This window comes from Mustela erminea, chromosome 17 (genome assembly GCF_009829155.1).
Source record: "Mustela erminea isolate mMusErm1 chromosome 17, mMusErm1.Pri, whole genome shotgun sequence".
Classification (NCBI taxonomy): Eukaryota; Metazoa; Chordata; class Mammalia; order Carnivora; family Mustelidae; genus Mustela; species Mustela erminea.
Genome location: NC_045630.1, coordinates 55,191,486 through 55,219,326, shown reverse-complemented (window position 1 = coordinate 55,219,326; position 27,841 = coordinate 55,191,486). Strand labels below are relative to the sequence as shown.

The window sequence follows — 27,841 nt, the reverse complement described above, 5'->3', positions numbered from 1 at the left end:
GTAGGCCACTCCATGTTTACAAGACATTCTTTTTTCTTGATTTTTATATTGGTTCATTAAAATAAAAGATCAGGTCATATTACTCAAAATTTCCCATGTAGGATCTCTGCTTCTTCTTTCTCCACCCTATAAAGATGGACTCAAATCTTGGACTCATTGCTTCTCAGTAGAAATCATAAGCATATCTGTTAGCATTTTTTAAGACTTATTTATTTATTTTAGAGAGAGAGAGAGCCCACACAAGTGGGAGGGGCAGAGGGAGAGAGAATCCCAAGCCAACTCCATGCTCGGTGTAGAGCCCAACTCAGGAATCAATCTGAGATTGGGACTTGAGCTAAAACCGAGTGGGATGCTCAACCAACTGAGCCACCCAGGGGTCCCTCTGTTAGCACTTTTATTCTGAACCCCGAACTACTATACTTCAGTACCTTGTTTCTTGCTTCACTGAGCATAGGCAGAAATCCACACGATTTTAGGGTAAAGGACTTTTTGCCTCAGTAGACGAACAGGATGCCATTGACAGTTTCTTTTTTTTTTTTACTTTTCTTCTTGCTGTTTGGTATAACAGAAACACTGCCTTGTGGGACAAGTTTTGTGAAATCCATAATTCTTCATTATTTCAGTCAGCTTTCTCTTCATTGTAACTGCTTTCATTTCCAGAGTAGCTCATGTAAATAGGCTGATCCTGCTTTGCATAAACACGTTGATTTATATGAATGCTATTTTGATCTCAAATTGATTGAATACTAAAAAGAAAGACTAAGAAAAAGAGCACTATATTATGAAGGTCTCCCATCAAAGACAAAAGACACCGAGTCTTATATTTATTCTGAGTTAATGATGAAGAATTTCAAATTGCCTATTTTTAAGAATAGAACATTTCTACAGAAATACAGAGAAACACTATAATACTGAGGCTCAAATGTTTTAAAATACCATGGATTAAATCACATTTTGGAAATATGACTTCAGCCCGTAAAAATTCCTCTAAGACAGGAAGGTGTAAGTTTTAGTTTTTATCTGATAACACCAGCATTAAAAAGCCTTGATGGTATTCATAATACTACAACTACATCAAAAACAAAATCAAAGCAAATGTTCATAATCTGGGGCCAGACCTATACTAAGCACTTTCTATGAGTTATACTTATTTCATGTTTTTTTTTTTTCAACATCCCCATACCCGCACTGCTGCTGTCTCCTATTGGTGCTCAGTAATTAACAACTTGCTGAATTTTTATTTTATTACATCTACTTTTATTTTCCTCCTTGTTTTCTTTCCCATCCATTGTGGCCTCTACTAAAACTCTATATGCCCTTTATTTAATTAAATAAGGAGGTCATTCATCTGAGGTAGCTCTACTGCTTTAAAGGCCTATATAAACAAACCAAAATCTAAGCTGGTCAGTGGTTCAGATTACAAAATGACAACCCTAAGAATATCTCATCTAACACTGCTAGTAGGCTTTGAGCTATAGCCAACCAAATATTTCCTTCCTTTGCTTCTGCTCTTTCCCTGTGGAAGTTTCTCCTCTGGGGTCTGTTGGCAAAGGGCTCTTAACCACTTCCGGTTTGGCGCTGCCCCATTAGAATTGTTTTTTGCTCAAATAAACAAAAAAAAAAAAAAAAAAAAAAAAAAATTAACATGCCTCAGTTTACCTCTTAATACCTTAAATCACCAAACAGAGGCCTACTCTTGGCAAAGAACTTGACATTAATACGTATACCTTATTTTGCATCCCTTCCCCAAGAATATTTTCTTTTCAAACTTTGTCACTCTCTGTGTAATAAAAAAGTGTTCTCCCCTACATCCTGGAAAGATATTTGCATTGAAGAGGTTGGTCTAGATGTCCATTGATGGACGGATAAATGGATGTGCTATTCATCAAAAAGAATGAATCTTACCATTTGCAATGATGGGGATGGAACTAAGCACAATAAGTCAGTCAGAGAAAGACAAATACCATATGATTTCATCCCTATGTGGAATTTAAGAAACATATAGGGAGGGAAGGGAAAATAAAATAAGATGAAAACAGAGGAGACAAACCATAAGAGACTCTTAACTCTAGGAAACAAACAGGGTTGCTGGAAGGGAGGTGGTGGGGGGATGGGGTGACTGGGTGACGGGCATGAAAGAGGACACGGGATGTAGTGAGCACTGGATTTTGTATGCAACTGATGAATCACTAAATCCTACCCCTGAAACGAATAATACACTATCTGTTAACTAAATTAAAATTAAAAATTAAAAATTAAAATAAAATTAGATTACTTTTATGAGAAGTTTTTTAGAAGATCTTTGCAAATGAATAATGATTTTCTAAGTGTAAAAAAAAAAAAGAGAGGTTGGTTTGGGGCTGACTGAGAATCCAGGGACTCTCTCATTAGCTCCGAAATCTGACCTCTTCACCAATAACCTCCAAGCCAGCTGTCCCTATGCCAAGGCTGACCTTGGCCCCTTCAGAGGGGACAAGAAGAGCAGCCGCAGTCACAGTGTGGTTTCCATGAAACGTTCTTCCGTTGCTAAGACAGTGCGCTGCTCGCTACTTCCCTGCGCCCATGAAAATAAGCACGCCCTCGCCCTAGCCAGCCTGGACCCCTCTATCCTCACAGGCTAACTTTCCCGACTCCAGAACTGCCAGTATGTGTCTAATGTCCAAGATCCTGAGTGTCTTCCTTCTGCGTCCGGCTGGTGTACGGTTTATTGGAAAGAGCAATTAGGGAGTTCATTGGAGAACAGAATCCTCATCTCAGCTTTGGTAGCTTCCGTCACCACGAGAGCTGACGTTTTCCGAGCTTCGATTTTCTCAGGGGTAAAGGAGGCTGAGCACACACTCTCCAGCCACCCTCCCAAGTTGTGTTGGGAGGACTGAGTCAGATAAGGCTTGTTAAAGGGTTTTGTAAATTGTAGACATTATACAAATGGGTGTGATTATTACATACCTGGTGAGAAGAAAGTGTCAGAGCTCTAAAAAAAAAGGGTAAGTGCTGCTCTGGAAGGAGGTTAGTTGTCTCTTAAAAATGGGGCTTCTGGCAATCCTACCAGCGAGAGACTGGGGAATTGCATTTGACAACAATTTGAGAGCAGTTCAACATCAGAAAGTTTATTCTTCCAGAGGAAACCACTAAGAAAAAAAAAAAGTGTGGAAACACTGAAAAAAGTTGAGCCTAAGTACCAAAAATCTTTCTGATGTCTGTTCTCTGGAAGATACTATTGATGCAAAAGTAGAAGAGACAAAAACAGAGCTAAGCTGTCATTGCAGAGTCGTCTATGGTCTGACCCTAAGCTTCTCATAGTTTGAATGTTCTGCATGCTTTTTCAACCCTGCACACCTGGCAGATGGTGTACTGTAGAATCAAGCAAGTTCTCCAGAATTTAGAGCTCAGGACAAATAATTTGTGTGTGTGTGTGTGTGTGTGTGTGTGTGTGTGTATCCTGAACAAGAAAGATTTCTTGAAGTTAGATTTGCACAACATGAAAGCTTACTAAGGAATACTCCTACTCCTAAACACGCAGACAGTCTTCTTGTATTGCCATTTAGATCTATCATTCTGATTGATCACTGTGTAGTTGGCTGTTATTGGGCCTAATTTAACCCTATACACTCACACATCCATCTACTCTGTCTATTGTACCTGACATCCTACAAATTACTTACTCATGCAAATGATGACCTAAGGCAACCTTTTAGGATATTCGTGTTTAATTATACAAATGGTCCTTGATAAATAAGATTATACATCCTTCCATATGTTTATTCCCTCCTTGATGAAAGGAAAATTTAATTTTCATGCAGATTTGGTGGGGACAGTGTTTAAGAATTGCTGAGTTTTATGTCGTCTGCAGGTCCATTCAGGTTGCAAAAACTGACAAAATCACTCTGCACTCCACGCAGAGATGAGGAGCTTTTCATTAGGCTTTAATCAGCCTGCTGCACTCTGAAATTAGGCCTCCTAATCGGCCCTTTTTGTGTTCACGTGGCCAAAGGCAAAAAAGAGGAAGGACCTGATCGCCTCTGTGATTACAAAGTTGCAAGATCCAAGTTCATCTCATTCTGTTGTGTTTGGTTGCTTTGGGTTGCCAACTTCTCTTTCAGCCTGAAGTTACCTTGCTTTTGAGTGGTCTTATCAATTTCTCTTTGGAGGTCTGGGCAGTGAATTCAGCAGGAAAAGCCCCCAGTCCCTGGACATGGTGTAAAACTGGGCCTGCCCCCCCAGAAGGTCTCAGGGCCCCCACGTTTCATGAAGTCTCTTCCACCCAAGCAGTGGTCCACATCAGCGCCCCTGGGAAGCCCAACGGAATCATCAGTCTCTACAGGCTGTTCTCCAACACCAGTGGATCAGAGACAGTGGTGAGTAGCAGAGTACTCTGAACAAAAATCCAGGACTGGTTAATTCTGTAAAAATAGACTATGGCTCCATGGCCTTTTCTTCTACTTGAGACTTCTTTCTTCCCCATCTGTTCTCCATTACCCATGATGAACTCAGCACAAAGATCCATTGGAGAGAAATGGTGAGTGTTAGGAAGCATACAGCAACTATGTAAGTATTCAGGGACCGAAGTGCTAAAGGTATTAAAGACTCCACAAATGTAAGAAACCTAGGACTATAGTGACAATTAATTTGATTTAATTGGAAAATGCATGTCAAGTATTGACCTACAGTAATGGGTCAACATATGGCCATTGTTGGTGGTGTAAATGTTAATATGAGAAAGAAAAAAATAGAGCAAAGACTATCCTTGGAATCCCCATTCTGGCATGAGCAGATCTCTAAAAACACACTGAAAACTCCATCTTTCTTTTGGTGACTTCAAGAAAGTTCCAGTGCTTTAGAAGAGAGCAGAAGAGCTTAGCCAGCACATTGTACATTGGCACGTTTGGGGTACATGAGGGAGACACACCGGACAGTTTAGAGAAATCATCTTTCACACTGTGTTTTAACGAAGCCCCTGGCTGAAGAGACCCTAATAATGAACTAGACCAGTTCCTACATTATTTATACAAAGAGTCTGACAGCCAGAAGGAGGAAGCGTCTTCGTGTATAACACAGAGAAGTATGTAACACTCTCTTGTTTCTTGTACATGTAGATTATAACTTTGTTCACACACACAAAACAACCTCATGACAAGTTGTGCAGATCCTACTATGACATTATAAATTATTTAGAACAATTTGGGGAACAGTTTGGATCAGTGTGGAGAAATCCTCTGAGGCCAGTGTTCCAGGTATTGAAACACAATTTCAGAAGACAACTTGCAAGGAAGGAGGTCTCGTATTGAATGTTAAAAGAATATTAGCATATCTTCTACAGGGCTTCGTATTCAATAAATATAGATGATGTAAATACAATCAACCCTTGATTATCCATGGTTATAAAATGATAATATTAATAAACTAAAATAATTTATATTTAGAGTGCATTGTATGCATTTTTTAAATAGCAGATAACTCTTCTTAATTACATGTTGCTTATGTGAATGTAAAAATGCATATTCCAGTTTCTGAACTCTTTTGTTCCAAAGAGTTCTTAATAAAACCACAATGAGATTAAAAAAAAAAAGTTCCAAGTAAACCAAAAAGTTTATAACACAATAAAGATAGTTGAGAAAAAGAATGTATTTCATATATACCAACACCGTTGGGGAAAAGATAGACTTTCAAGCTCTAGCATATACATAAAATATAAAAAACATAACATATACAAATACATAAAATATATTTCAAGGCCTTAAATATTCACTCTAACATGGATCTGAGGGAAATTTCGGCCCAAAAAACACATACAGATAACAATGACAAAGTATGGACCTTCGTGAATATTAACTACAACTATAATTGAAATACAGATTTTATTTTTTGAAAAGGCATTATTCTCACGGTCACAGAATTTGATCAGTATTTTGTGACTTTCTGTCGGTGGGAATGCAAGCTGGTGCAGCCACTCTAGAAAACAGTATGGAGGTTCCTCAAAAAGTTAAAAATGGAACTACCCTATGACCCAGCAATTGCACTACTAGGTATTTACCCAAATGATACCAAAATAGAAAGGGATACATGCATCCGATATTTATAGCAGCATTATCTAGAATAGCTAAATTATGGAAATAGCTCAAGTGTCCATTGACTGATGAATGGACAAAGAACACATAGTATAGGTATACTGTGTAGTTGATTCAGCCTTAAAAAAAGAATGAAATCTTGCCATTGGTGGTGACATGGCTGGACCTAGAGAGTATTATGCTAAGTGGAATAAGCAGTCAGAGAAAGACAAATACCATATGACTTCACTCATAGGTGGAATTTAAAGATTTTATTTATTTATTTGTCAGACAGAGAGAGTGAGAGAGCGCACACAAGCAGGGGAGTGGTAGGTAGAGGGAGAAGCAGGCTCCCTGCTGAGCAGGGAGCCCAATGCAGGATTCAATCCCAGACCTTGGAATCATGACCTGAGCTGAAGGCAGACGGTTCACCAACTGAGCCACCCAGGTGCCCCTCTTTGTGGAATTTAAGAAACAAAAATGATCATAAAAAAGAAGGAGAGAGGGAGACCAAGAAACAGCTTCTTAATTATAGAGGACAAACTGCCAGAGGGGAGGTGTGGGGGGATACATGAAATAGGTGATGGGGACTAAGGAGTGCGCACCCTGTGGTGAGCACGGGGCATTGAAGGGAGGTGAGCCACTAAATCCTACACCTGAAACTAATGCTACACTCTATGTTAACTGGAATTTAAATAAAAATCTGAAATAGATATTTTGCGGGGTGCCTGGGTGGTGCAGTCGGTGGCACTTCTGACTTGGTCTTGTCTCAGGTCATGATGATGGGGTACTGAGATCGAGCCCCACGGAGGGCTCTGTGCTAAGTGTGGAGTCTGCTTGGGATTCTCTCTCCCTCTCCCTTTGTCCCTCCTGCAGTGCACTTTCTCTCCATCTCTCTCAATAAATAAATAAATCTTTATATATTTTTTATTTTTGTAACTTTTATAATTGTATTTCATATATTATATATATTTTTTGTATGTTTTGTGTCATATTCTATCATCTTTCTATAGGGATAAACACTATTATGCCTTGCGATTTCTATCCTGTTAGGTCTAGTTTCTATTATGTCATCACATGTTTTGCGTGATTAAGTTAGGCCTTTCCAAGCAGCCGGGCAATTCCGAGGGCAAGTACCACGCTAATGGCCCTGGGGCCTTTCCCAGGGCACAGAGCAGGGCCCTCCCTTTGTAGGAGCTGAGACGCGTGATCCGCAGGTGTCCGTCGTCAGTGACCGCGGCTGGCCTCACGGAGTGTCCCCGTCTCCCCACAGCTGTCGGAAGGCGCAGCGGCCCAGCAGACCCTCCGCGGCCTGCAGCCCTTCAGCACGTACTGGGTGGGCGTGGAGGCCTGCACCTGCCTCGACTGCTGCAGCAGAGGGCCCACCGCCGAGCTGAGAACTCAGCCTGCTCCGCCCGCGGGACTGTCCTCTCCGCAGATCCAGGCGCTGTCCTCGAGGACAGCTTCGTTCCAGTGGAACCCGCCCCTGCGCCCCAATGGAGTCATCCAAGGGTAAGGGACGGACGGGAGGACGGACGAGCTGCAGTGAGGCACGTGCACACGGAGCGGCCCCGTGCGGCCAAGCAGGCGGTGCTTGTTGAGCAAACACTACGGCAAAACAGACGAGTCAATGGGTTTGAGCGTAATGTTCCCTGCCAAGTGTTTAAATCACAAAATCAGCTAGTTAGGCGAACAACCAAATTGTCTTTAAGTAAGAAAGATGATGCGGTGCGTTTGCATTCAGTGAGGAGGCTCCTCCTGGTGGGTCCCTGGAATAACACCCTGCGTAGGCCTCAGCTGGAACATAGGAAACGGCTGTGGTTAATTCAGAATTTCCTTGATCCAATTTAAGATGTCATGAACCAGGGCGCCTGGGTAGGTTAAGCCTCTGCCTTCAGCTCAGGTCATGATCCCAGGGTCCTGGGATTGAGCCCCGCATGGGGCTCTCTGCTCAGCGGAGAGCCTGCTTCCTCCTCCTCTCTCTCTCTCTCTCTGCCTACTTGTGATCTCTCTCTGTCAAATAAATAAATAAAATTTTAAAAGGTCATGAGCCACCGTTTGGAAAAACAAAGAAGGTATTTCACTCAAAATCATCTGGACAAAAAGATATTGTTTTGTTTTACTTGGTTGGTTGGTTTTCATTTATTTGTTTAAAAAAAAAGACATTCTCTATTGTCAGCAGAGGACAGCAGTGTTACCTGTCTTCTCTGAAAAGAGAGACCTGTCTTCTGTCCACCGGCGAGGCCTGCTGGCCTCCGCGGGACGCACCTGCGAGCACATGCGAGTCCTCCGGCTACACCCGCGGCCCGTTCCCGCAGAGGGTTGCGGAGACCAGCGTCCCGCAGGTGGGACTCAGAAAGAGCTGGTGGTTCTGTGAACACAAAATGTGTCCTCACAAAACATACCCAGTTTTCAAGGAAAGTGACACTAATCTTACGCCTGCTTTCTCCTTCTAGCTACGAGCTTCAGCTCTACCAGTCTTGCCCTCCGGATTTAGCCCTGCCGTGTACCCCCGGCCAAGCAGAGACCAAGTACGCCGGGCCGGAGCCCACGGCCTGCCTGGAGGGCCTCCAGCCCTACACCACCTACAGCCTGCGGGTGGTGGCCCACAACGAGGTGGGCAGCGTGGCTTCAGACTGGATCCGCTTCATCACCCAAAGGGAATGTGAGTAGAAGTGCTGCCACCATCAGCCAGAGAGGTGGGGGCAGCCGGGAGACACTCGTTGTTGGTGGTGTTGTTTTAAAATTTTTAATTATTTATTTGACAGGCAGAAAGAGCTTGTTGGCAAGCAGGGGGAGCTGCAGGCAGAGGGAGAGGGAGAACAGGCTCCCTGCTGAGCAGCTCTCAGGACCTGAGACCGCACACACTTGACCCACTGAGCCACCCCCACGCCCCTGAGATTGTTTTTTTTTTTTAGTTCCCCACTCCTTTTCTTTTCAAATTGTATGGCATAGAATAATCCAGAAAGCATTTCCAAAAAGCAGTGAGATACAGTACTGTCAAGAAAAGCAGAACAATTAACTAATAAATTGGGGTTTCCTTACATTTTTATAAAATAACTTCTTTTCAGAATTTATAAGGTGTATGTGTCTATTGTTTAAAAATGACAGATACAAAAATAGGGTACGTAGCTATCTTGATCAGAAGAACATGTGACTCCTGATCTTGGCGTCATGAGTTTGAACCCTATGTTGGGTGTAGAGATGACATCAATAAGTAAACTTCAAAAAAAATAACAAATACAGAAATACTAAAAATAAAATTAGTAGGGGCGCCTGGGTGGGTCAGTGGTTAAGCGACTGCCTTCCGCTCAGATCATGATCCCAGGGTCCTGGGATGGAGCCCCATGTCCAGCAGGCTCCCTGCTCAGCGGGAAACCTGCTTCTCACTCTCCCCCTCCCCCTCCTCGTATTCTTTCTCTCGCTCTCTCTCTCTGTCAAATAAATAAATAAAATATTTTTTAAAAGAATAAGATTAGTTCTTATAGTCAGAACCAGTTACATCATGTGCAGGGCGCAGTGGAGAGTAAAGTTATGGGGCCCTTTACTCAAAAATCACTAAGACTCTCAAGACCGTGACAACAGAGCATAAGAGCGTTTCGTGACTCTTATGTGAGAGGCCCAAGCAGCTGTGCAGTTCCCATACCCCTAAAGCCAGTCCTGCGTTTAATCCCACCACCCAGATGCAACCACATTAGTATTTTGGCATAATCAATTCCTTTAGTCTTTTTCTCATGCAACTTCTATTATGTGGCTGAGATCATACTCTAATGGAAATATCATAGTCTGCTTTTTATATGTGACATTATTTTATTTGCATGACATTAAAAAAGCTGTAGCCACCAAGTTGAATGGCTTTATAATTTTCCATCCTATAGAATTGGTTGGATATTTTAGTTGTTCTAATATTTTCCTTTATAAGTGTGGTGAGAAATTTCTTCGTGAACCCGTCTTTGAACGTCTGATCATCTTCAAATTCAATTTCAATGAATGGAATTTACTGTATCAAATATTTTAATATTTTAAGGCTTTGGATACTTATCACAAATAGGCTTTCCAGCCATATTGTATCAAATTATAATCTCCTCTTCAGGGTCTGGCATTGACATTTCTTAAAAGTAAGAGTTACACATTCACAATAGTCCACTGCCTCATACAAAGACTTTAATGTGACCAGGCGACAAGGCAGGATGTTAGCAACATGTCACTCAGAGAGGCTCGGTCCTGGCACTGTTCAGGGAATTTACAAATAACCCTCAGCACAAGCCGATGAAGTCAATGCTATTATCCAAATATACAGAAAAGAAAGCTGAAGCAGGACCGTGGACCATCCACGACAATTCCAAGATGCCGTTCACGTGGACCAGAATCTGATCCGAGGCTCTGGAAGCTGCACCATGAAGTGATCCCAGACCAAGGCCAGAGCTGAAGTGGCCTGCCCATTGCCACCCTAGAAAGTGGAACTGTTACTCTAAGTGCACGACCCGCCCCCTCCGCTCAGTAGCACCCTCAGTTCCACTGTGGTACCCTGGCCTGTCGGAAAGATTTCAGACCTCCTCTACCCCTCTCAAGCCTCCACATCTTCCCGCCCTTTGCCCCCCCAGCCCCGACCCACCCCCCCCACACACACACACACTCATCCTATCCTCGGCCGCCTCTCCTATATTCTCTGCAGCACTCCTTGCCTCCAAATTCGCCAGGAAAAGACAGCTCACCAGTCAGAAGTTTGCTCCTTTCCACCCCAGACCACTCCCCTGCAACTGGTTCCCTTTCTGTCTGCAACGAGGCCGGCGGTCCTTCCGCCTGAAAAAATCCAGGGCGCCTGGGTGGCTCAGTGGGTTAAGCCTCTGCCTTCGGCTCAGGTCATGATATCAGGGTCCTGGGATCGAGCCCCGCATCGGGCTCTCTGCTCAGCGGGGAGCCTGCTTCCTCCTCTCTCTCTCTGCCTGCCTCTCTGCCTACTTGATCTGTCTGTCAAATAAATAATAAAATCTTAAAAAAAAAAAAAAATCCCACCCCGGCTTCCAATACAGCCCGTTCCCGCTGACCGGCCTCCTCTCGGCGACCTCCGGTGCCCGCCGCACTCCTCCCTTCGCAGCCAAACTTGTCCCCGGAGTGCTCCTCCTGTCTTTGCCCGTTACCTTTCCAACCGTTTCCCCTTTAACCTCCTCCAGACTGATTCTCACCGTGTCACTGCATGAATGTCTCTTCTTCAGTTTGCCCTTGACCCCCAGAGTGACAATCGGGTGGACATTTCTCACCCTCATGGACTTCTTGGGAGCATTCAAGGCAGTGGGAACCTCAATCCCGTTTAAGAAGTATGACCTTCACGGTTGGCAGGGCTGGGTTCAGATCCTGGGTCTCCTGCCACTCACTGACATTAAGCAAATGACTTGGCTCCTCAGAACCTGAAAAATCAGCAACTAATTCTTACCGGGTGGTTTTGAAGATTAAATGAGATACAACACATCAGGTGCAAAGGGCATAGTGGCTTTTTGCATTTTCTCAGTCTCCAAATCCATTATTTTTGACGATTTTGGTTGTTTAATTACTCTTTCCTCTGGAAGATCTCTGTGTCCTGCAAGGCAAATAAAGCTCCCATCTTTCTATTTTCGTACTATGTGCAAGCCTCCTCTTTATTTATACTGTTACGAAGGAAACCTACTGAATTAGGTGACAGAAAGAAGCCACAAATACAACAGTACATTCCATTGTGATGTTGGACAAACTTTGTGTTGGAAAAACAGATATTTAAAGAGGGTTTTGTAGCTCTGATTTTTGTATTTGCAGAAATATTTTTTATGGCTTTATAAAAATGTCTTATTTTGAAAGGTAAGAATCAAAGTTGTCTCGCGGTTTAAACCCCAGGAGGACCAAAGTATAATTATTCCTTATTTTGTTATATTTCCTAGCATCAGCAACAGATGGGTCTAATTTCTAAAGAAAAAAAAAAAAGGATATCTAATTTATTTACACCACTCCCTTTTTTTCTTTTCTTAAAAGCCAATTTAGTATATAGATGGATCTTAGTGCTGTTACAAATGTATTGATTATTTTGGAGAAAACAAAATCTCATGAAATAAATCTCTTCTGACTTGACAAGATGATATGGTAACCCTTCATTTGTTTCTGCAAAAATTATTCATTTAAAAGATGAGACTTGGTTACGGATTATTTTTCCTTTGTTTTAGTAAGGAGCTGAAAAATGGAAAGAGAACATGCACACCAAGTCGCTTCTGCCTCTGATATAATACTTAGGAGACCCGAACTTGATGATATACTAATGTACTATGCTATTGATTGATTAGTCAGGGCAATGAATTATTATAGTAGAATTGCTATTTGCAAGGCTTTTTAACTATCTTAGAAAACAAACTAACGATTCAAGAAAAAGCTTTAAAAATAAATGGGTGCCAAAAGGACATAATTCACCATCTAAGCAGTTTCGTTGGGAGAAAAAAAAATATATTAACTTCATCTAGTCCTTGGGGCTTTGTAGCAATAAATATTGATTCGATATGAAAAATAGCAATCTGCTGTAGTTAATAGTGTTAAGGATACTTTACCCGTTAAAAGAGGGAAAATGCAACAAAATATGAGCTCCAGGGCTATGTTGGTAAGCACAACCATTGTATGTTAATAGTTTTATTTCATAAAACACTGCTCTCCATTGATTTTTTTTTTTTTCTGGAAAGCAGGTGCAACATTGCTGAGAAAGCATTTCACACATGTTTCCATTGGTGAACCCCCCCATGCCAGGGTTGTTTTGTTTTTTTTTTAACACTGAGAAAAATATGGGTTCCAGCAATCCAATTTAGGGGTGAGTGGGGGCCATATTAAAAAAAAAAAAAAAGACCTATATATACACACATGTACTCCGAGGTAACCATTTTTAGAACATACGACTTTCTCCCCACAGTGCCCCAGTACCGAGCCCCGTTTTCGGTGGACAGCAATTTGTCTCTGGTGCGTGTGGACTGGAGCGGCTCTTTCTTGCTGAACGGCCCGCTGAAGGAGTTCGTGGTGACCGACAGAGGCCAGCGTGTGTATAGCGGGCTCGACACCACCATCTATCTACCTAGGACGGCGGACAGAAGTTAGTTTCCGACTCCCATTCCATAGTGCGTCAGGACCTCTGGGTCCCCACTTGACAGTCCTTCTGGAAGGTGATCAGAGAAGGGGAAAGGACAGAGGGAGAAGCAGACTCACTGCCGAGCAGGGGGCCCCAGGTAGAACTGATCCTGCGACTCCAGGATCATGACCTGAGCCAAAACAGTCACTTCACCAACTGAGCCACCCAGGCACCCCAACATCTGTACCTTTTGGAAAGAATAGGTTTAGACCATGTACAGAAAAACAAGATACACCGTTATTATCCTTTACTCTTCTGATTCTTCTTTTGGGGTTTGTTGTTGTTGTTGTTTTGTTTTGTTTTGCTGTATAAGCTCTAAGCTTCTTCAGTTCTGTTATTTATAAATATATACTATTATTACACTGATGATAAGCTATTTTTCTTGGCCATATTAATATTAGAAATAAGTTTGCCTATTAGATACAACCTCACAACTTGTGCTGGAAAACTGTTTTCAGACTTTCCTGTGCTGTGAGACGCTGCCCTTCCAAAAGCCTGCCCCATCTTTGTAGGTGTTGAATGACTGAGGCATGGACCTTTTCTCCAGCCTTCTTTTTCCAGGTCATCTGCACCACAGATGAAGGAAGCGTTAAGACGCCTGTGGTCCAATACGATACCTCGACCGGATTTGGTAAATATTTAACTCCTATTATATTTAGTATAGAGCGTATTCATTTTTCTAAAGAAACAAGCATATGTTCATTTCTGCATACTTGTGCTAATATATTGGCATAGACTATATGGAAGGAACTGTGTTAAGTATTATAAGAAATATTTTTAAAGGTTCTCATGGAAATTATATCAGGCAAGGAGTTAGGACATGTGGTACTCTTAAAATATCAAGTCATTGAATTATATACACAGAGAGATATAACTAAATTCTCCTCTACACACAAATCCTGTCGGTTAAGAGCTAAACGACTGTGTTTACCAAAAAAGTGCTTTATAGAGGAAGTCAGAGAAAAGAGATCAGAGGAAGAGAGAAAATACTCTAATGCCAATATGTATTGATCATAGAGATAATATTACAGATTCAGAGCCTAAAATGGTGAATTGGAGAGATTTCTCTCTTGTATTCTCTGTAAAAGATTATGATTGATTGTTATTACCAAGTAATTTAGCTGAAGAGATGAAATTGTAATTTTTATGGAGCATCTTTTAAATTGAGTTCTACCTACAATCTCTGAATCTAACACGTGTAATACTTTACAGTTTCAAAGGGCGAGTTAGAGAAATGCCAGATCTTTTCCATTAGAACAGAACTGGGACTGATACCTTATTTTAAATTCCAGTAACTAATATCATATCAAATTTGTACGCAGGTATAGTTAGGATTTTTTAATATAAATGTCCAAAAATTCTGAAACACAGGTAAACATACATATTGTTATCAAGGATAATTTCAATTACTAAATATATATATATACATATATATGTGCATATATATATATATGCACATATATATATATAAATAAAATTCTATGATTCCAGACTTAACATGTCTGGATGCCATGTACAATTTTGTGCAATACCTAACACAATTCCACATAGTCTATCTTATTTTGTTTCATAGCTGTTATAGATTAGAGTAGACTTTATTTGGTTTTTGGTTTGGGGGTTTTTTTAGAGAGGATGAGAGGCAGGGGTGGGGGGAAGTGAGAATCTTAATGCAGGCTCCATATCCAACTCGGGGCTTGATCTCATGATCTCAGGACCCTAAGATCATGAACTGAATCTAAATCAAGAGTCAGATGTTTAAGCCACTGAGCCACCCAGGGCCTCTATTTGGTATTCTTTTAGCAACTCCAATGTTTCCACAAGTGAAGTGGACCAATGGAGGCCTAAGGGACACCAGAACTTACCCAAGAATGCCCACAAGCTCATTGCTAAGATGAGAATTGGAACATGGTTTCTCTGCTGACCCCTGGTCCCGCCCTTTTCTTGAGCAGCTGTTCTCAAATTTAAGTGTGCAGAAGAGTCATCTCCGCGTGCTTGTGTATTACATGGTTTCCCAGGCCCCTGGCAGAGATCCAGAGTCAGTAGGGCCCCAGAAGCTGCTCTTTCAACAAGCCCTGCCCATCGCATTGTGTGTCAACTATAATCAGATTTTAAAAATCAAAAAGCAAACAAAATAAACAAGCTCCACCCAATGATTCCGATACAGAGGACCCGGATGAAGACTTGAGCCAAACCCATAACCTAGATTGAGCCCCCTCGGAATCCAGTCCATCCAGTCTCCTAGCTGGGGGCAAGTACGCCTTCCCTGGGGAGGGCAGTCCCCAGGCAGGGGCCTCCTCTGACACCACTGGGGTTTTTCTTTGAAGTCGAGTCAGCCACTGCAGTTCCTACCCTGACCCTGAAGCTCCCAGGTGATGGGTGGGGTCCCCTGAAATCAAAGGGACTTTAAAAAGAAAACTGAGAAGGGATAAAGACACACCATCCTGATTTTCTTTTTTAATTTTTAAAATTTTTTTTACTTTGTTTTTCATTTGTTTTTAAATTTTTAACATATACACCATCCCGATTTTAAGCTCTCCTTAAAAGAGCGGAAGCCTGTATTCGGTTCTTGAATATAGCAGAGGTTTCCGTGGGTGAGAGAAGGAACACCGAGGACAGTGAGAAGTTATGAAAAAAATTCCAAGATGTATTGTCCAACTAATACCCATAGTCAGCTTTAATTTTGTGAGGTAACTTTTAAAATGTTCCTGTTCCCTTCCCTGAGGCAGCCTTGAAGCGCCAAAGTCTGGCCATCCTCATTTCCCTCCTCCTGTTCCGAGGGCTGTTTGCTTTCTGCGGCTTCCCTCAGGCAGGCTGCCCTACATTGCCTGTGTCCTCCCAAGCAAGGGGCCCACTGGGCCCATCAGATCTCTTTCTGGCGTTCCAGCCCCGCGCCACACAGAGGAAATTCAGCTCTTCCCGCAAACAACCAAGGTTGTCGGTTTTATGTTTTGTTACGCTTTGTTTTAATTCAGACAACACACATTGATTCCTAATTAGGGGAATTCCTATCTGCTGGAACTTGGCAGAGCTTCGACTCTTTACTTCTGAGATGGTGGAGCGGAGCGACTTTTATCACCACAGAGCTATGGGGAGTCCAGTTAGGATTAGCCAAGTCGCACGGCTCCTCTTAGGAAGCTCGAAATTCAATCTCAGTCACCTTCTCTCTCTCTCTCTTAAACCTCCTCACCCCGATTCTGAAGCCCTCCCCTTCCCTCCCACTGAAAGTGTGGGTGTCAAGTGTCCAACAGCCGCCCCCACCGCCCTGTCCTTGAGGAGCTGCAAAGGGGGACTCGGTGCTGATAGCGCGGAGGCCCTGGCCTCTGTGTCTGTTCCCCCTTCCTGCTCTGGGCCACAGGCACCTGCGCTGGAGCAGCAGCTCTGGGTCCCAGCAACCCCCCCCCCCCCACCGCCAAGCCTGCATGCCTGCTGCTGCGTCCACGGGCTTCTGAGCCCGCCCTGTCACCCCAGTCAAGGGTTTGCTCCTTGGGGTACATCAAACTGAGCACATTTAGAGGAAGTGTTGAAAGCAAAAAACTTACTTGTTACAAGTAAGGAGACAGGGAGGTTCGTACAGGGAGCTTTGACTCAGTGCATTAGGGGTGGGCGCGGGGGCGGGGGGTTACAGAGGCACTTCTGGTTCAGTTGCACATGCCTTGCACATCGACGTGCTAGGGCCAACACCGTATGTTCAAAACACGGCAGAAAACTCCACCCTTAGGAAGAGATCTCAGTGTTACAATGAGCTAAAGATGACTTCGGGACAACTCCAGGGGGCGTCTGTCTGCGCTGGTGCCCCTCCAGGCCTGTTCCAACGGGCTCACGTAAGGGCTCTCGGGCGAAACACCTGCTCGGCTGTTCCCTGGGCTGGAACTGTTTGTTCTGCAAAACAAAACACATCTCTCCTCAGCTCTTGTCCTTCCCCCTTCTCCCTTCTGCTGAGAGGGTGCAGCCCTCTTCGTTGAGTGACTTCCCGTGACATCCCCGCCAATGGCCCCAGCAAGTGGCTGGGCTGGAGATGATCTCTGAGCCCCGCTCGGGCTCCTGCCCCATTTGCTGGACGGCACTGCTGCCCTGCACGGAGCCCCGTGAGCCTGTCTCCTGTCTGCCCCGGCTCTTCCAGCTTTCTGCACACCCACAGATGTAGAGCCATGGGCCCAGCGCAGGGTAAACAGTTGCTCATTTAACATGAGCTGCTGTGATTAGCCTCGTGTGCAAAGAATCACATCGCCCGAACTCGAGACACTTGAACAGAAATCGAGAGTAAGTGGTCCTGTGGCCAAAGGGTATCTTTCCAGGGGAAGCTCTCTGGGGGAACTTGAGTGATGACTCCCACAGCTGTTGCTGTGTCACAGAGAGGCCAGGGTGCGGGACATCGGACGATAACCTGTTGGCAAGCACAGACTGTCAGCATCACAATAGAAAACGGGGTCTGGGGTTTCTAATCCAGTTTGGACCAAACGTCCCAGGACCATGAAGTGAGGGGCTGAGATCTCCTCAGCTTTGAAGGGATGTGTCCAGAAGGTTCTCTGCAGTGACAGTGGTAAAGCTGGACCTTGGCGAGAGTCCACTGCCCAAAGTCCACTTTGCACTCAGGGCACACGACTGTGAGGCAGGCACTCCTCAAGGTTACTTTGGTGACCCCCCCCCCTTAGGATCCTCCCGCTCCTCCCCCTGCCTTTCCCAGGAAGCGTGCAAAGGCAGCAGTGATTTCCACCCTGAGCTGTGTCCCAGAGGTCTCCCGAGGGCTATAAGCGTCTCCCTGCCACACTCGGCACCATTTTCCCAGCCCGAACACAAGTACAGACAAGCACCGTGAGACAAACTGCTTTAAACTCCTTTCCAATTTACTATCAAACATCGGGGCAAGGGATCACGAAACTGCCTTCTGAAATAACGTTTCTCTTTCCCGTCCCTGGGTTTCGCAGGCCTGGTTCTGACGACTCCTGGAGAAAAGAGAGGATCGGGGAGCAAAAGCACCGAGTTCTATAGCGAGTTATGGTTCATCGTGTTAATGGCGATGCTGGGCTTGATCCTGCTGGCCATTTTTCTGTCTCTGATACTACAAAGAAAAATCCACAAAGAGCCATATATCAGAGAGAGGCCTCCCTTAGTGCCTATTCAGAAGAGAATGTCTCCGCTGAGTGTCTATCCACCGGGGGAAACCCACATGGTAGGTCTCCGACGCCGGGCCCCGTTTCCCTATCACTGGGCTGGAATACTTGCTGTTAGGTAGAGGGAAATATTTCCGGAGTCATGGTAACAAGGGGCTTGAAGACAGTTATGTTTGATAAAATACAGGGTCCGAAAAAGGCTAATAGAGACCTTATGAAAGAGACCACCAGAGAGCTTTCCCGTCCCTTCCTCCATGGGAAGACACAGCAAGAAGACAGGAAGACGTCCGTCTGTGAACCAGGAAGCAGGCACCGACCTGACACTCCATCGGCCGCCATCTTGAACTTGGATTTCCCAGCCTCCAGAACTTGAGAAATAATTTCTGTTGTTTATACGCTAGCCAGTCTATGGGATTCTGTTAAAGCAGCTCAAAGGGACAAAGATACTTGGGAAGTTTTGTTTTGTTTTTTCAAAGATTTTATTTATTTATTTATTTGACAGAGAGAGATCACAAGTAGGCAGAGAGGCAGGCAGGGAGACAGAAGAGGGAAGTAGACTCCCTGCTGAGCAAGGAGCCCGATGTGGGGCTCCATCCCAGGATCCTGGGATCATGACCTGAGCCAAAGGCAGAGGCTTAACCCACTCAGCCACCCGCTCCCCCCCGCCCCCCCCCCCCCCCCCCCCCCCCCCCCCCCCGGCTGGCCTCCGGGAGGTTTTTAAAAAAGCCATTGCTTGGGCCTTATCCCAGCAACTCTGATTCCATTGCTTTCAGGTGGGGCCTGGGGATTCACATTCTTTTGTTAAACTCCAAAAGCTATTCTCTGGTGCAACCAGGAGTGACTGTTTCTGCTCTAACACTGTAAATCAGGCGATGGTGGAGAAGAGCTGCATATTGAAATCACCCAGGGAACTTACAGGTTATTTAACTGTGCAACTTGGGTTGGGGGCTAACAAAAAAAGGGGGAATCTAGGGAGAAACTAAATTGCAGGCAGTGCTCAGTTTGTCCCCGGCCTCTGACACCTGGGCCACTGGGGGTGAGTGGCTTCTCATAGCTCCCATCCGCCCGCTCCCAAGATAGGAGGTCAGGCAAGGGTTTGGGGGTGAGGCCACACGTGTGGTAGTGCAGGCGGATCCTGGCCCAAAGCACTCGACGACAGGTAAAAGGTGATTGGAACTAAAGTGGCACTCTGGTGTGGGGCTGGGTCTATCTGGAGGAGGAAAGGCTACAAATCCTAATTCCCACCAGGTGCCAGTCCTTCCCAAGCCGTGCATCCAAAGGGCGACATCTGCCTGAGAAATCTCCTTTCGCCCAGTTTGCGCAAAGGTTGAGCTCATGGCCAGCCTGTGCAGCGAGTTTTAGCTGATGACCACTCTGATTACCACTTCCACCGTTGGAGGGGGAAGTTCTTCCACAATAAGCAGTTCTCAGACACGAGCTGGGTGTCCTACGATTCAACTCAGTTCTGACTCTACTGAGAGATGGTGTCAGATTTTACAAATCAAGGGTTCAGTTCTCCAAGACTATCCCTGCCCCTCAACTTTAGACACCAGTCACAAGTCCAGGCTGCCACCAGGCTTCTGACAGACCAGCTACAGACTGGAATTCGCAATCGCCCCTCCTTGGGTTCAATTGGTTTGCAAGAACAGCTCACAGAACTCAGAGAAACATTTTACTTACTGGATTATCAGTTTATTACAAAAGGATAGAACTCAGGAAGGGCCAGATGGAAGAGCTGTGTAGGGCGGGGTGGGGTGGGGGGGGTGCTGCGGGGCTTCCTCACCCTCTGAGCTCGCCACTCCCAGCACCTCCAGGGTTCACCAGCCCAGAAGCTCTTACCCCCCAGCAACGGAGGCTTTATCACTTAGGTGTGATTGATCAGATCATTGGCTGCTAGCTGCTAATTCAACCTCCAGTCTCTCTCCCCTCCCTAGAGGTGGAGTTGGGAGTATGATGAGTGAGAACTGAAATTCCCAACGCTCTAATCACAGGGTTGGTTCTCCTGACAACCAGCCTTAGGTGGATCCAAAAGTCACTCATTAACATAACAAAAGACACCTTGTGGCTCTCCTCACTTAAGAAATTCCAAGGGGACCAAATATATATTTATTATAAATCATAGTATCACAGCAGCAGCAAAATTAAGCACAGAAGCCCGGTCAAACCAGTTGAGTTGCAACACTTTAAAAAATAGAAATGAGTGAATCGCCTGCCATCCAGATCGCTTCACCTTCCATGACCCGGCAATAAACAGTGGTTAAGGCTCTGACAAAGCCATATCATGCCCAAGTAGTGGAAGTGTGGGCACAACGACTGTCATCCCTCTGAGACCATGGTTTGTGTCTAGCCATGGGACAGTGTCTTGGTGGTGGAGAAGCCAAGACAACGTCCCCATCATCTGGTCTTCAGCACTCACCAACCCTACCTCCTCCCACTCTTCGCTCTCCAAGTCTCCTTCCTCCCTGAGCACATCAAGCTCCTCCCCCTGGGCCTTGCTCTTGCTCTTCTCTCCGGTGGCTTCCACTCTCACTTCCTACAGGTCCCTGCACAAATGTCACCTTCCCTTCCATGTGAAGTTAAATTCCCTATCTTCCTAGTCTACTTCCATTGTGCCATCACCACAAGATAACCATAGCAGATATGGTTGTCTGACTCCTCAAAGAGAATGTGAGCTCCCCAAGGGCAGGGATTTTGTGGGTCATTTACTGTTGTACCCCAATACCCAGAACAGTGCCTGGCATAAAACAGATATTCCACAAATATTTGTGAAATGAATGACTATTGAATGGCCAACTCAGACCATTGGCCATGTGCTACTATTCAGTGTATGTTCATTAGAAGATTCTCACTGAAGAGCAGTTACTTTACAGTTTTCCCTTGTTGAAGAGGAACTCTCTCTCTGAGGAAGCCATGTTCTTAGATGAAAGAAGCACCACCACTTCTGGAGTTCAGAAGTACATGGAAGAGCCCAGAAGACCTGAGATCTCTCTAGCCTACGGAGACCAGCTAAATCAACCCTGGGCCATAGGGGGCGCATGGAGAACATGGAAGAGAAACTCTGGAGCTCTGCTGGGTTCCTCTACTCTGTCATGTGAGGTGTGCTTCCAGAAAACTTCCCCACATTCCGTTATTGTAACTCCTTTCAGAGATCAAATCTCCTGTTTCTTGACCCAAACCCTACAGGCTGGCACTTCTGCCTCATTACCCTTCCCGAGGAAGAATCCAGTTTTGTCCACTTGCCTAACTGAGAGATCAAGAAGCAATCACATCATTTCAGCGGGAAGTTACTCTGGATGGTTCTGTTGCTCTCGGTTCTCATGAGTCTTGTCAAGCTTTGTTTCATCAAAGCGTGGCCCGTGAACTGTCAGTTTCAGCATCACGTAGAAGCAGGACCTGAAGCTCTGAGAAAGAAACCAAAGGATCTGCTACGTCAACCAGCACCCTGGAAGTCAGATGCTCAGTAAAGCCTGAGAATAGCTATAAATGAGCTAAAAATAAAATACATAGAATACAATTCCTGGAAGGGGTGTGTATAGTCTTGTGACCAATGGAAACAGGTAGGGGGGATTCCATGATTCCACTTAAGAGGGATCTAAAATAGCCAGATTCATGGAAGCAAAATATGGTGGTTGCCAAGGTGGGGAGAGGGAAATGGGGAATTGCTTATTAGCAGGTTTTATAAAGGTTCAGTTCTGCAAGATGACGACATCCTAGAGATCTGCTGTACGGCACTGTTCCTATAGATAACGATACTATATTGCCAGTCTGCTAAGAGAGTAGATCTCATGTTAAGTGTATTTATCGTGAAAAAATTAAAAAACGTGGAAAAACAAAACAAAACAGGTGGGGGCTGCTGATTAGCGCTTTTAGTCCCTGCAAAAGAAGGCCAAGTTGCCTCTGGGACTAGACTTGGACTTCAGCTGGGATGGGCAGACCAAGGAATTGGGACACCCTCTTCCCATATACTCTTCGCCACCGGGGAGAAGCAGAGTGGCTCCCAATGGGTTAACTTTTGCTCAGTGGCCAAGGGAGGTGTGAAGAGGGAAAGGGCTGGTGGGGACCAGCAGGGCACCAGCAGCTCCGGGTCCCCACACTCGCTCATCTTCAATATTGAGAGTGTCAGTGACAGGTCCTGGAGGGTTAGCAGGACTGAAATCTGGAGTGTCCCAGGACCCTGGGCCGTATTCCGGAACCCACTGAAATATCCTAAATTAATCCTACCCAGGTAATAACACGCACTTGCAAACCTTCTTCTAATGCTTTAAAAAAAATGTTGAAAGTAAACCGTTCTCACAAAGTTGCAAGAATATTAGTGAAAGGAGAGAAGAATTTGCATTAGTAGAGCAAAATAAAGAGCCATTGTTGGTGTCCCTGAGCTCCAGAAACAATGGCTAAGATTCTGAATGGGACCAGGCGGGATTCACCTGCTCAGTGTTTCAGACTGTTTCTTTTCACTTGGGGAGGTGGGTGAGAGCTATCCCTGCAACACACGTACACACACACACCCTGAGATGCCTCTCAGAATGATTGTGTGATTATGCTATCATTGGAGAAACAAAGAATTTGTTTTACAGTCATTTTGTTTGTTCCAAACACTAACTGATGCCTCCCCATTTGTTCTCAGTTTGACTCTGTGGCCGATATATCTGATGTGTCAAGCAATGTGACCCTAAAAAGTTACACCATGCACTTTGAGGTACCTCCGTGTGCTGCATGAACGTGTGATCTTCTGCGTGATGTGTTGACTGCACAATGGAAAGCAGGAACATTCCACTGATTGGACGAGCTAAATCAAACCTCATTTACAGTAGCTTGGTTCTCTTACAGCACCTTCTAGGTTCTGCCCATGTAGTGCCTTTGTCTTTCTGATGTTAATCCCGGACCTGATTTATTTTGAAGGCTGAATCTTACAACAAATAGAACAATATGAATGAGAACAGACGGTGGGAAGAGTCCATTTCCCTACACAAATCCAGGAATTTTGAAATATAACACAACCGTGCTCACGTGGCAGCCAGGAGAGACCATTATTTCTTTTAATTTTTTAATAATTTTTTATTTTTTTATAAATATATAATGCATTATTAGCCCCAGGGGTACAGGAGAGACCATTATTAACGTTGCTCTGGGAAAGCATTGATCTCAAGACACAGGCTCTGTGGGGACACGTCTCATGAAGGGATGACTTCGTACACCCCGCCTCTACCTCCTGCACCCACCACTTTGCAAAGGAGCAGCTCTTACCTACAGGGAACAACAGCCAGAGCACTAGGGCATGAACTCTCCAGGTGCTAAGAACACTGGGTGTCTAACATGACTATTACTTCATCATCTCACCCTTCCCAAGAAACCAGGGGCCACAGTGTTGCAGATAAGCTAAGTTCTGCAGTGGGATACGGTGTGTTCCTTCACTGACAATGTGTGACACACAATTTTCTGTCGTATTTCAAGCCCATTTTCTTGAGACTCTAATTACCAGCAGCGACTTTCTTTTCAGGGGTTAGCTAACACCAGAATCGCCCGGTCTGGGACACCCATCAGCATTAGGAGCAACCGGAGCATATCCGTCCTCCGGATCCCAAGTCAGAGCCAAGGCACCCGCACCTATTCCCAAGGCTCCCTCCACCGCAGCGCCAGCCAGCTCACGGACATTCAAGACAAGAAGGTCTTGATTGATGACTCGCTGTGGGAAACCATCATGGGCCACGACAGTGGACTGGTGAGTTGACTTCCTTATCCAGAGCCTTTTTTCAAAAAAAGATTTTATTTATTTGTCAGAGAGAGAGCACGTGAGCACACAAGCAGGGGGAGCAGCAGGCAGAGCAGATAGAGGGAGAAGCAGGCTCCCCGCTGAGCAGGGAGCTTGATGTGGGACTGGATCCCACGACCCTGGGATCATGACCTGAGCTGAAGGTAGACGCCCAAGTGACCAACCTATCCAGGCATCCCAAGAGCCTTTTTTTTTTTAAAAAATATTTATTTATTTATTTATTTGAGACAGGGCAGGGGAGAGAGCGTTTATGAGTGGGAGGACAGGCAGAGAGAGACTATCCAGCAGACGCCCCACTGAGCACAGAACCTCATCTGGGGCTTAGTCTCATCACACTGAGGCCAGGACCTGAGCCAAAAACAAGAGTCTGAGCCTCACCGGCTGAGCCACCCAGGACCCTCCTTATCCAGAGCCTTTGATCCGCCGCCCAAAAGATATCGGTAAAGAGATGGCTTAGCGCTTTCTGTCCCTCACGGACTGTTGCCTCCCAGCGCTCTGCAAGGAAGAGATAGGCAGACGGTGACTGGGAACACCAGAATTGGTCTAAAAGGAAAAAAAAAAAAGCAAAAAAGCGAAAGAAGTGCATCACCTTCTTCCTTCTGGTGTGCGGTTAGAGGAGAAAGAGCAGTTCTGGGGCGCCTGGGTGGCTCAGTGGGTTAAGCCTCTCCCTTCGGTTCAGGTCATGATCCCAGGGTCCAGGGATCGAGCCCCACATCGGGCTCTCTGCTCAGCAGGGAGCCTGCTCCCTGCCCTCTCTCTGTCTGCCTGCCTACTTGCGATCTCTGTTTGTCAAATAAATAAATAAAATCTTAAAAAAGAAAGAAAGAAAGAGCAGTTCTTTTGATAGGCTCACTGGCTCTTTTCCAAGAAACTCAGAAAGTCATGATAAATAAGACATTGCTGTGTATGAACTTCAGCCTTCATGATTTTAGTCCAGTGGATACAAATAATTGACCCTTTGAAAGTTAACCCCATTATTCTCTAATATTTAAGTCCCTAGTGGCTGAAATAGATAAAATCCTAGAGTTTTTACCAACCATCAAACTTCTGCCTGGTGCCAAGTACCCGGACTTTTTTTTTTTTAAGATTTTATTTATTTATTTGACAGAGATCACAAGCAGGCAGAGAGGCAGGCAGAGAGAGAGGAAGGGAAGCAGGCTCCCCGCTGAGCAGAGAGCCTGATGTGGGGCTCGATCCCAGGACCCTGGGATCATGACCTGAGCCGAAGGCAGAGGCTTTAACCCACTGAGCCACCCAGGCGCCCCAGTACCTGGAGCACCTGTCCCTTTGGGGCAGTGAGCAGGTAGAGCAGCCCACTAAGACCGCAGCTCCTCAGCGTGCTTCTCGGAGGCAGAACGCGTCACCTCTGTGTCTTTCAAGCATCTGCTTCTGCTTCCGGACCCTTGCACTCCTCTCAGTTCTCATTTTTCCTTCACTGAAAGGTCGAGGACTTCCACGAAGACTTTCTTAACTAACCGCAAGGAATACAGCAGATTTCCTGGCTCCGGGTTCCAGTCACAGGGAAAAATAGAATAAAATGTGCTGTCCTTCTTGGCTGGTGCAGGACGATGTTTTACCATATGCATTTTGAAGTTATGGGTCTGCTTGACGTTGGAATGGCTCTCGAATTCCGGAATCTGTTCCAGATCTGAAGTTTCTAAATGGAGGAATAATTACATTAGGTTGAAACACAGGGATTGTTAATTGATTGCACTTGACATGGCAAAAAGGCGAGTTTATGGGAGACAACATGACGACATAATTGAGGGCTTAGATGCCTGTGTCCCCCCGCAAGGATACACAGTAATTTGTCAATGGAATCGGTATCTTGAAACCATCCTTTGATTACGGAGCCCTCAGTCCTCACTGTGACACTCCAGCTCCAGTTTTGCTTGCTTTTGGCAGTAGCAGCAATAGGCGGTGTGCAAGGCAACTTGGCGAAAGCTTTGGAAGTTGCCGATACTTGAAAAATCATCTGTTCATTATAATGTTATAAACACTCTTACTAGTCTGCTTCGATAAATACAAAATACAGTAAAAGAGTGGGAAGCAATGGAGCAAAATAGCATGCATTCTGTCTCTTCTGCTTGCATTTTGAACTAAATCTTAGGTTTATATTGCATATATATATATGTATATATAGTATATATATGTATATAAAAAACACACAAATAAAAATATAAAATAAACATGAAAAATATAATCTCCCCACTTTACAGATGAGAAAACTGAGGTTTAGAAAGGTTGAGGTATGATGCACCATAACACTCAAATGACATTTTGGATTAGTCCACAGTTCACGTGTACATGTGAGGTGATCCTTTCTTTAAGGTAAATTTAAGAGAAGGGCAGTCTGAAACCACGCCTTAGAGTTTTGAGCGTAGGATGTTAGCCTTTAACAGAATACTTACAGGGTACTTTCTATATTAAATTGATAGAACTATCAACCGATGGCCAATACTATTAACAGTGACTGTCCTAATCAATGGCGATTGGCTTATTTTCCAGTATGTGGATGAAGAGGACCTGATGAATGCCATCAAAGGCTTCAGCTCTGTGACTAAGGAGCACACCACGTTCACCGACACCCACCTGTGAAGGATGGAAACTTGCATCACAGGAACCTGAAATGCCTGCCCCACGCCCCATCCCCATGGGGATGTCACGGACTAACACACCATATATGCTAAATATATTTATATATATATATATATATATATATATATATATTCTGTAATCCTTTAAAAAAAAAAACAAAAAAACAAGAAACAAAAAAAACAAGAATTGTTTTTGAAATTGTTCCTCCTTAATAGAGGTCTGTTTTTCTGGTGGTCTGAAATAAGGGGTACTGTCAGTATGAAAATACTTATTTTGCTCTTACTTTGTGGAAGCATAAATTAGCATATTATTTTCACTTGGCTCCAACAGTGGCTCCATTGGTTAAATGAATAATTAGTGACAATTTCAAATTGGCCCACAGTTGTAACAAGTAAGTGAAGTTACTAGTTTAAAAACAAAGCAGGTTTTCTGAGAGGATGTCACGACTGCTCCTTTCAGTCGCTTCCCCCATTCAATCCTGTCAGAACACGATCCTGGAGGAGTAATTCCAACGATCGTAGCTACAAAATAAAATGCAAGTTTCAGGCCAAGCTGAATCAGTTACAGAACGGCACTGAGGGATACACAGTGGACTGACAGTCCAATTTCGTGACAATGTTTAGGGATAAGTATTTACCAAACTTAATGGAAAAAAAAAGTTTTCACCAACCTTTTGACAGAGCACCACATAAACTGGTAAACCTCCGTCCTTGTATTTATGAATCTTCCGAAAAGGACGGAAGAGCTATTTCCGAAATATTTTACATGGCTTTGAAACTACAAAAACTTCCCATAAAACTGTCAATTCACTGATTACCCAGGAATACTGACATCTTTAACTTAGCACCATTCACTTGGTTAAATATTTGCATTCTTTAATTAGCCTACGAGGAATTTTAAAAAGGCACATTTTATGCTCCTTCCAGCTTTGAAATTGTTTAACACTTATACATAAACACAGGATGATACATAAGCATGTAAATCCTACGTACAGCTACGCGTCTGTTCCTCTGTACTACATCCTTTCATGTCAGGGATCTCACTGTTTTAGCCCTAGAGTCACTAAGAGCCGGTGATTTTCCATGGTTCCGATTTCCATGGGTCAAAATTTCTGTCATCTGCTCTATTTGGATTAGTCATTGGTGAAAGTCCTACTGTAAGACATTTTTTCCCCAAGTTACCAACA

General features: G+C 44.4%; 1 protein-coding gene and 1 long non-coding RNA gene across 2 annotated transcripts in view; one reads left to right on the top strand and one right to left on the bottom strand.

Moving 5' to 3' along the window:
- The window catches only part of USH2A (usherin), a 681,041-nt gene extending 654,366 nt beyond the window's left edge, over nucleotides 1-26,675 (top strand). Inside the window, exons 64-71 of the mRNA XM_032319004.1 lie at nucleotides 4,149-4,355; nucleotides 7,318-7,556; nucleotides 8,501-8,709; nucleotides 12,964-13,140; nucleotides 13,724-13,807; nucleotides 18,102-18,346; nucleotides 23,785-24,006; nucleotides 26,566-26,675. Of these exons, the coding sequence (XP_032174895.1) occupies nucleotides 4,149-4,355; nucleotides 7,318-7,556; nucleotides 8,501-8,709; nucleotides 12,964-13,140; nucleotides 13,724-13,807; nucleotides 18,102-18,346; nucleotides 23,785-24,006; nucleotides 26,566-26,655 (1,473 nt within the window). The 3' untranslated portion in view covers nucleotides 26,656-26,675. The remainder of the gene's footprint in view (nucleotides 1-4,148; nucleotides 4,356-7,317; nucleotides 7,557-8,500; nucleotides 8,710-12,963; nucleotides 13,141-13,723; nucleotides 13,808-18,101; nucleotides 18,347-23,784; nucleotides 24,007-26,565) is intronic.
- Nucleotides 7,693-15,120, bottom strand: LOC116576599. The gene is made up of 3 exons (XR_004280219.1): nucleotides 15,039-15,120; nucleotides 11,479-11,622; nucleotides 7,693-7,841 (listed from the first exon to the last, which is right to left on the bottom strand). It is a non-coding gene; the product is annotated as an uncharacterized LOC116576599 (long non-coding RNA).
- Nucleotides 26,676-27,841: the final 1,166 nt, after the last annotated feature.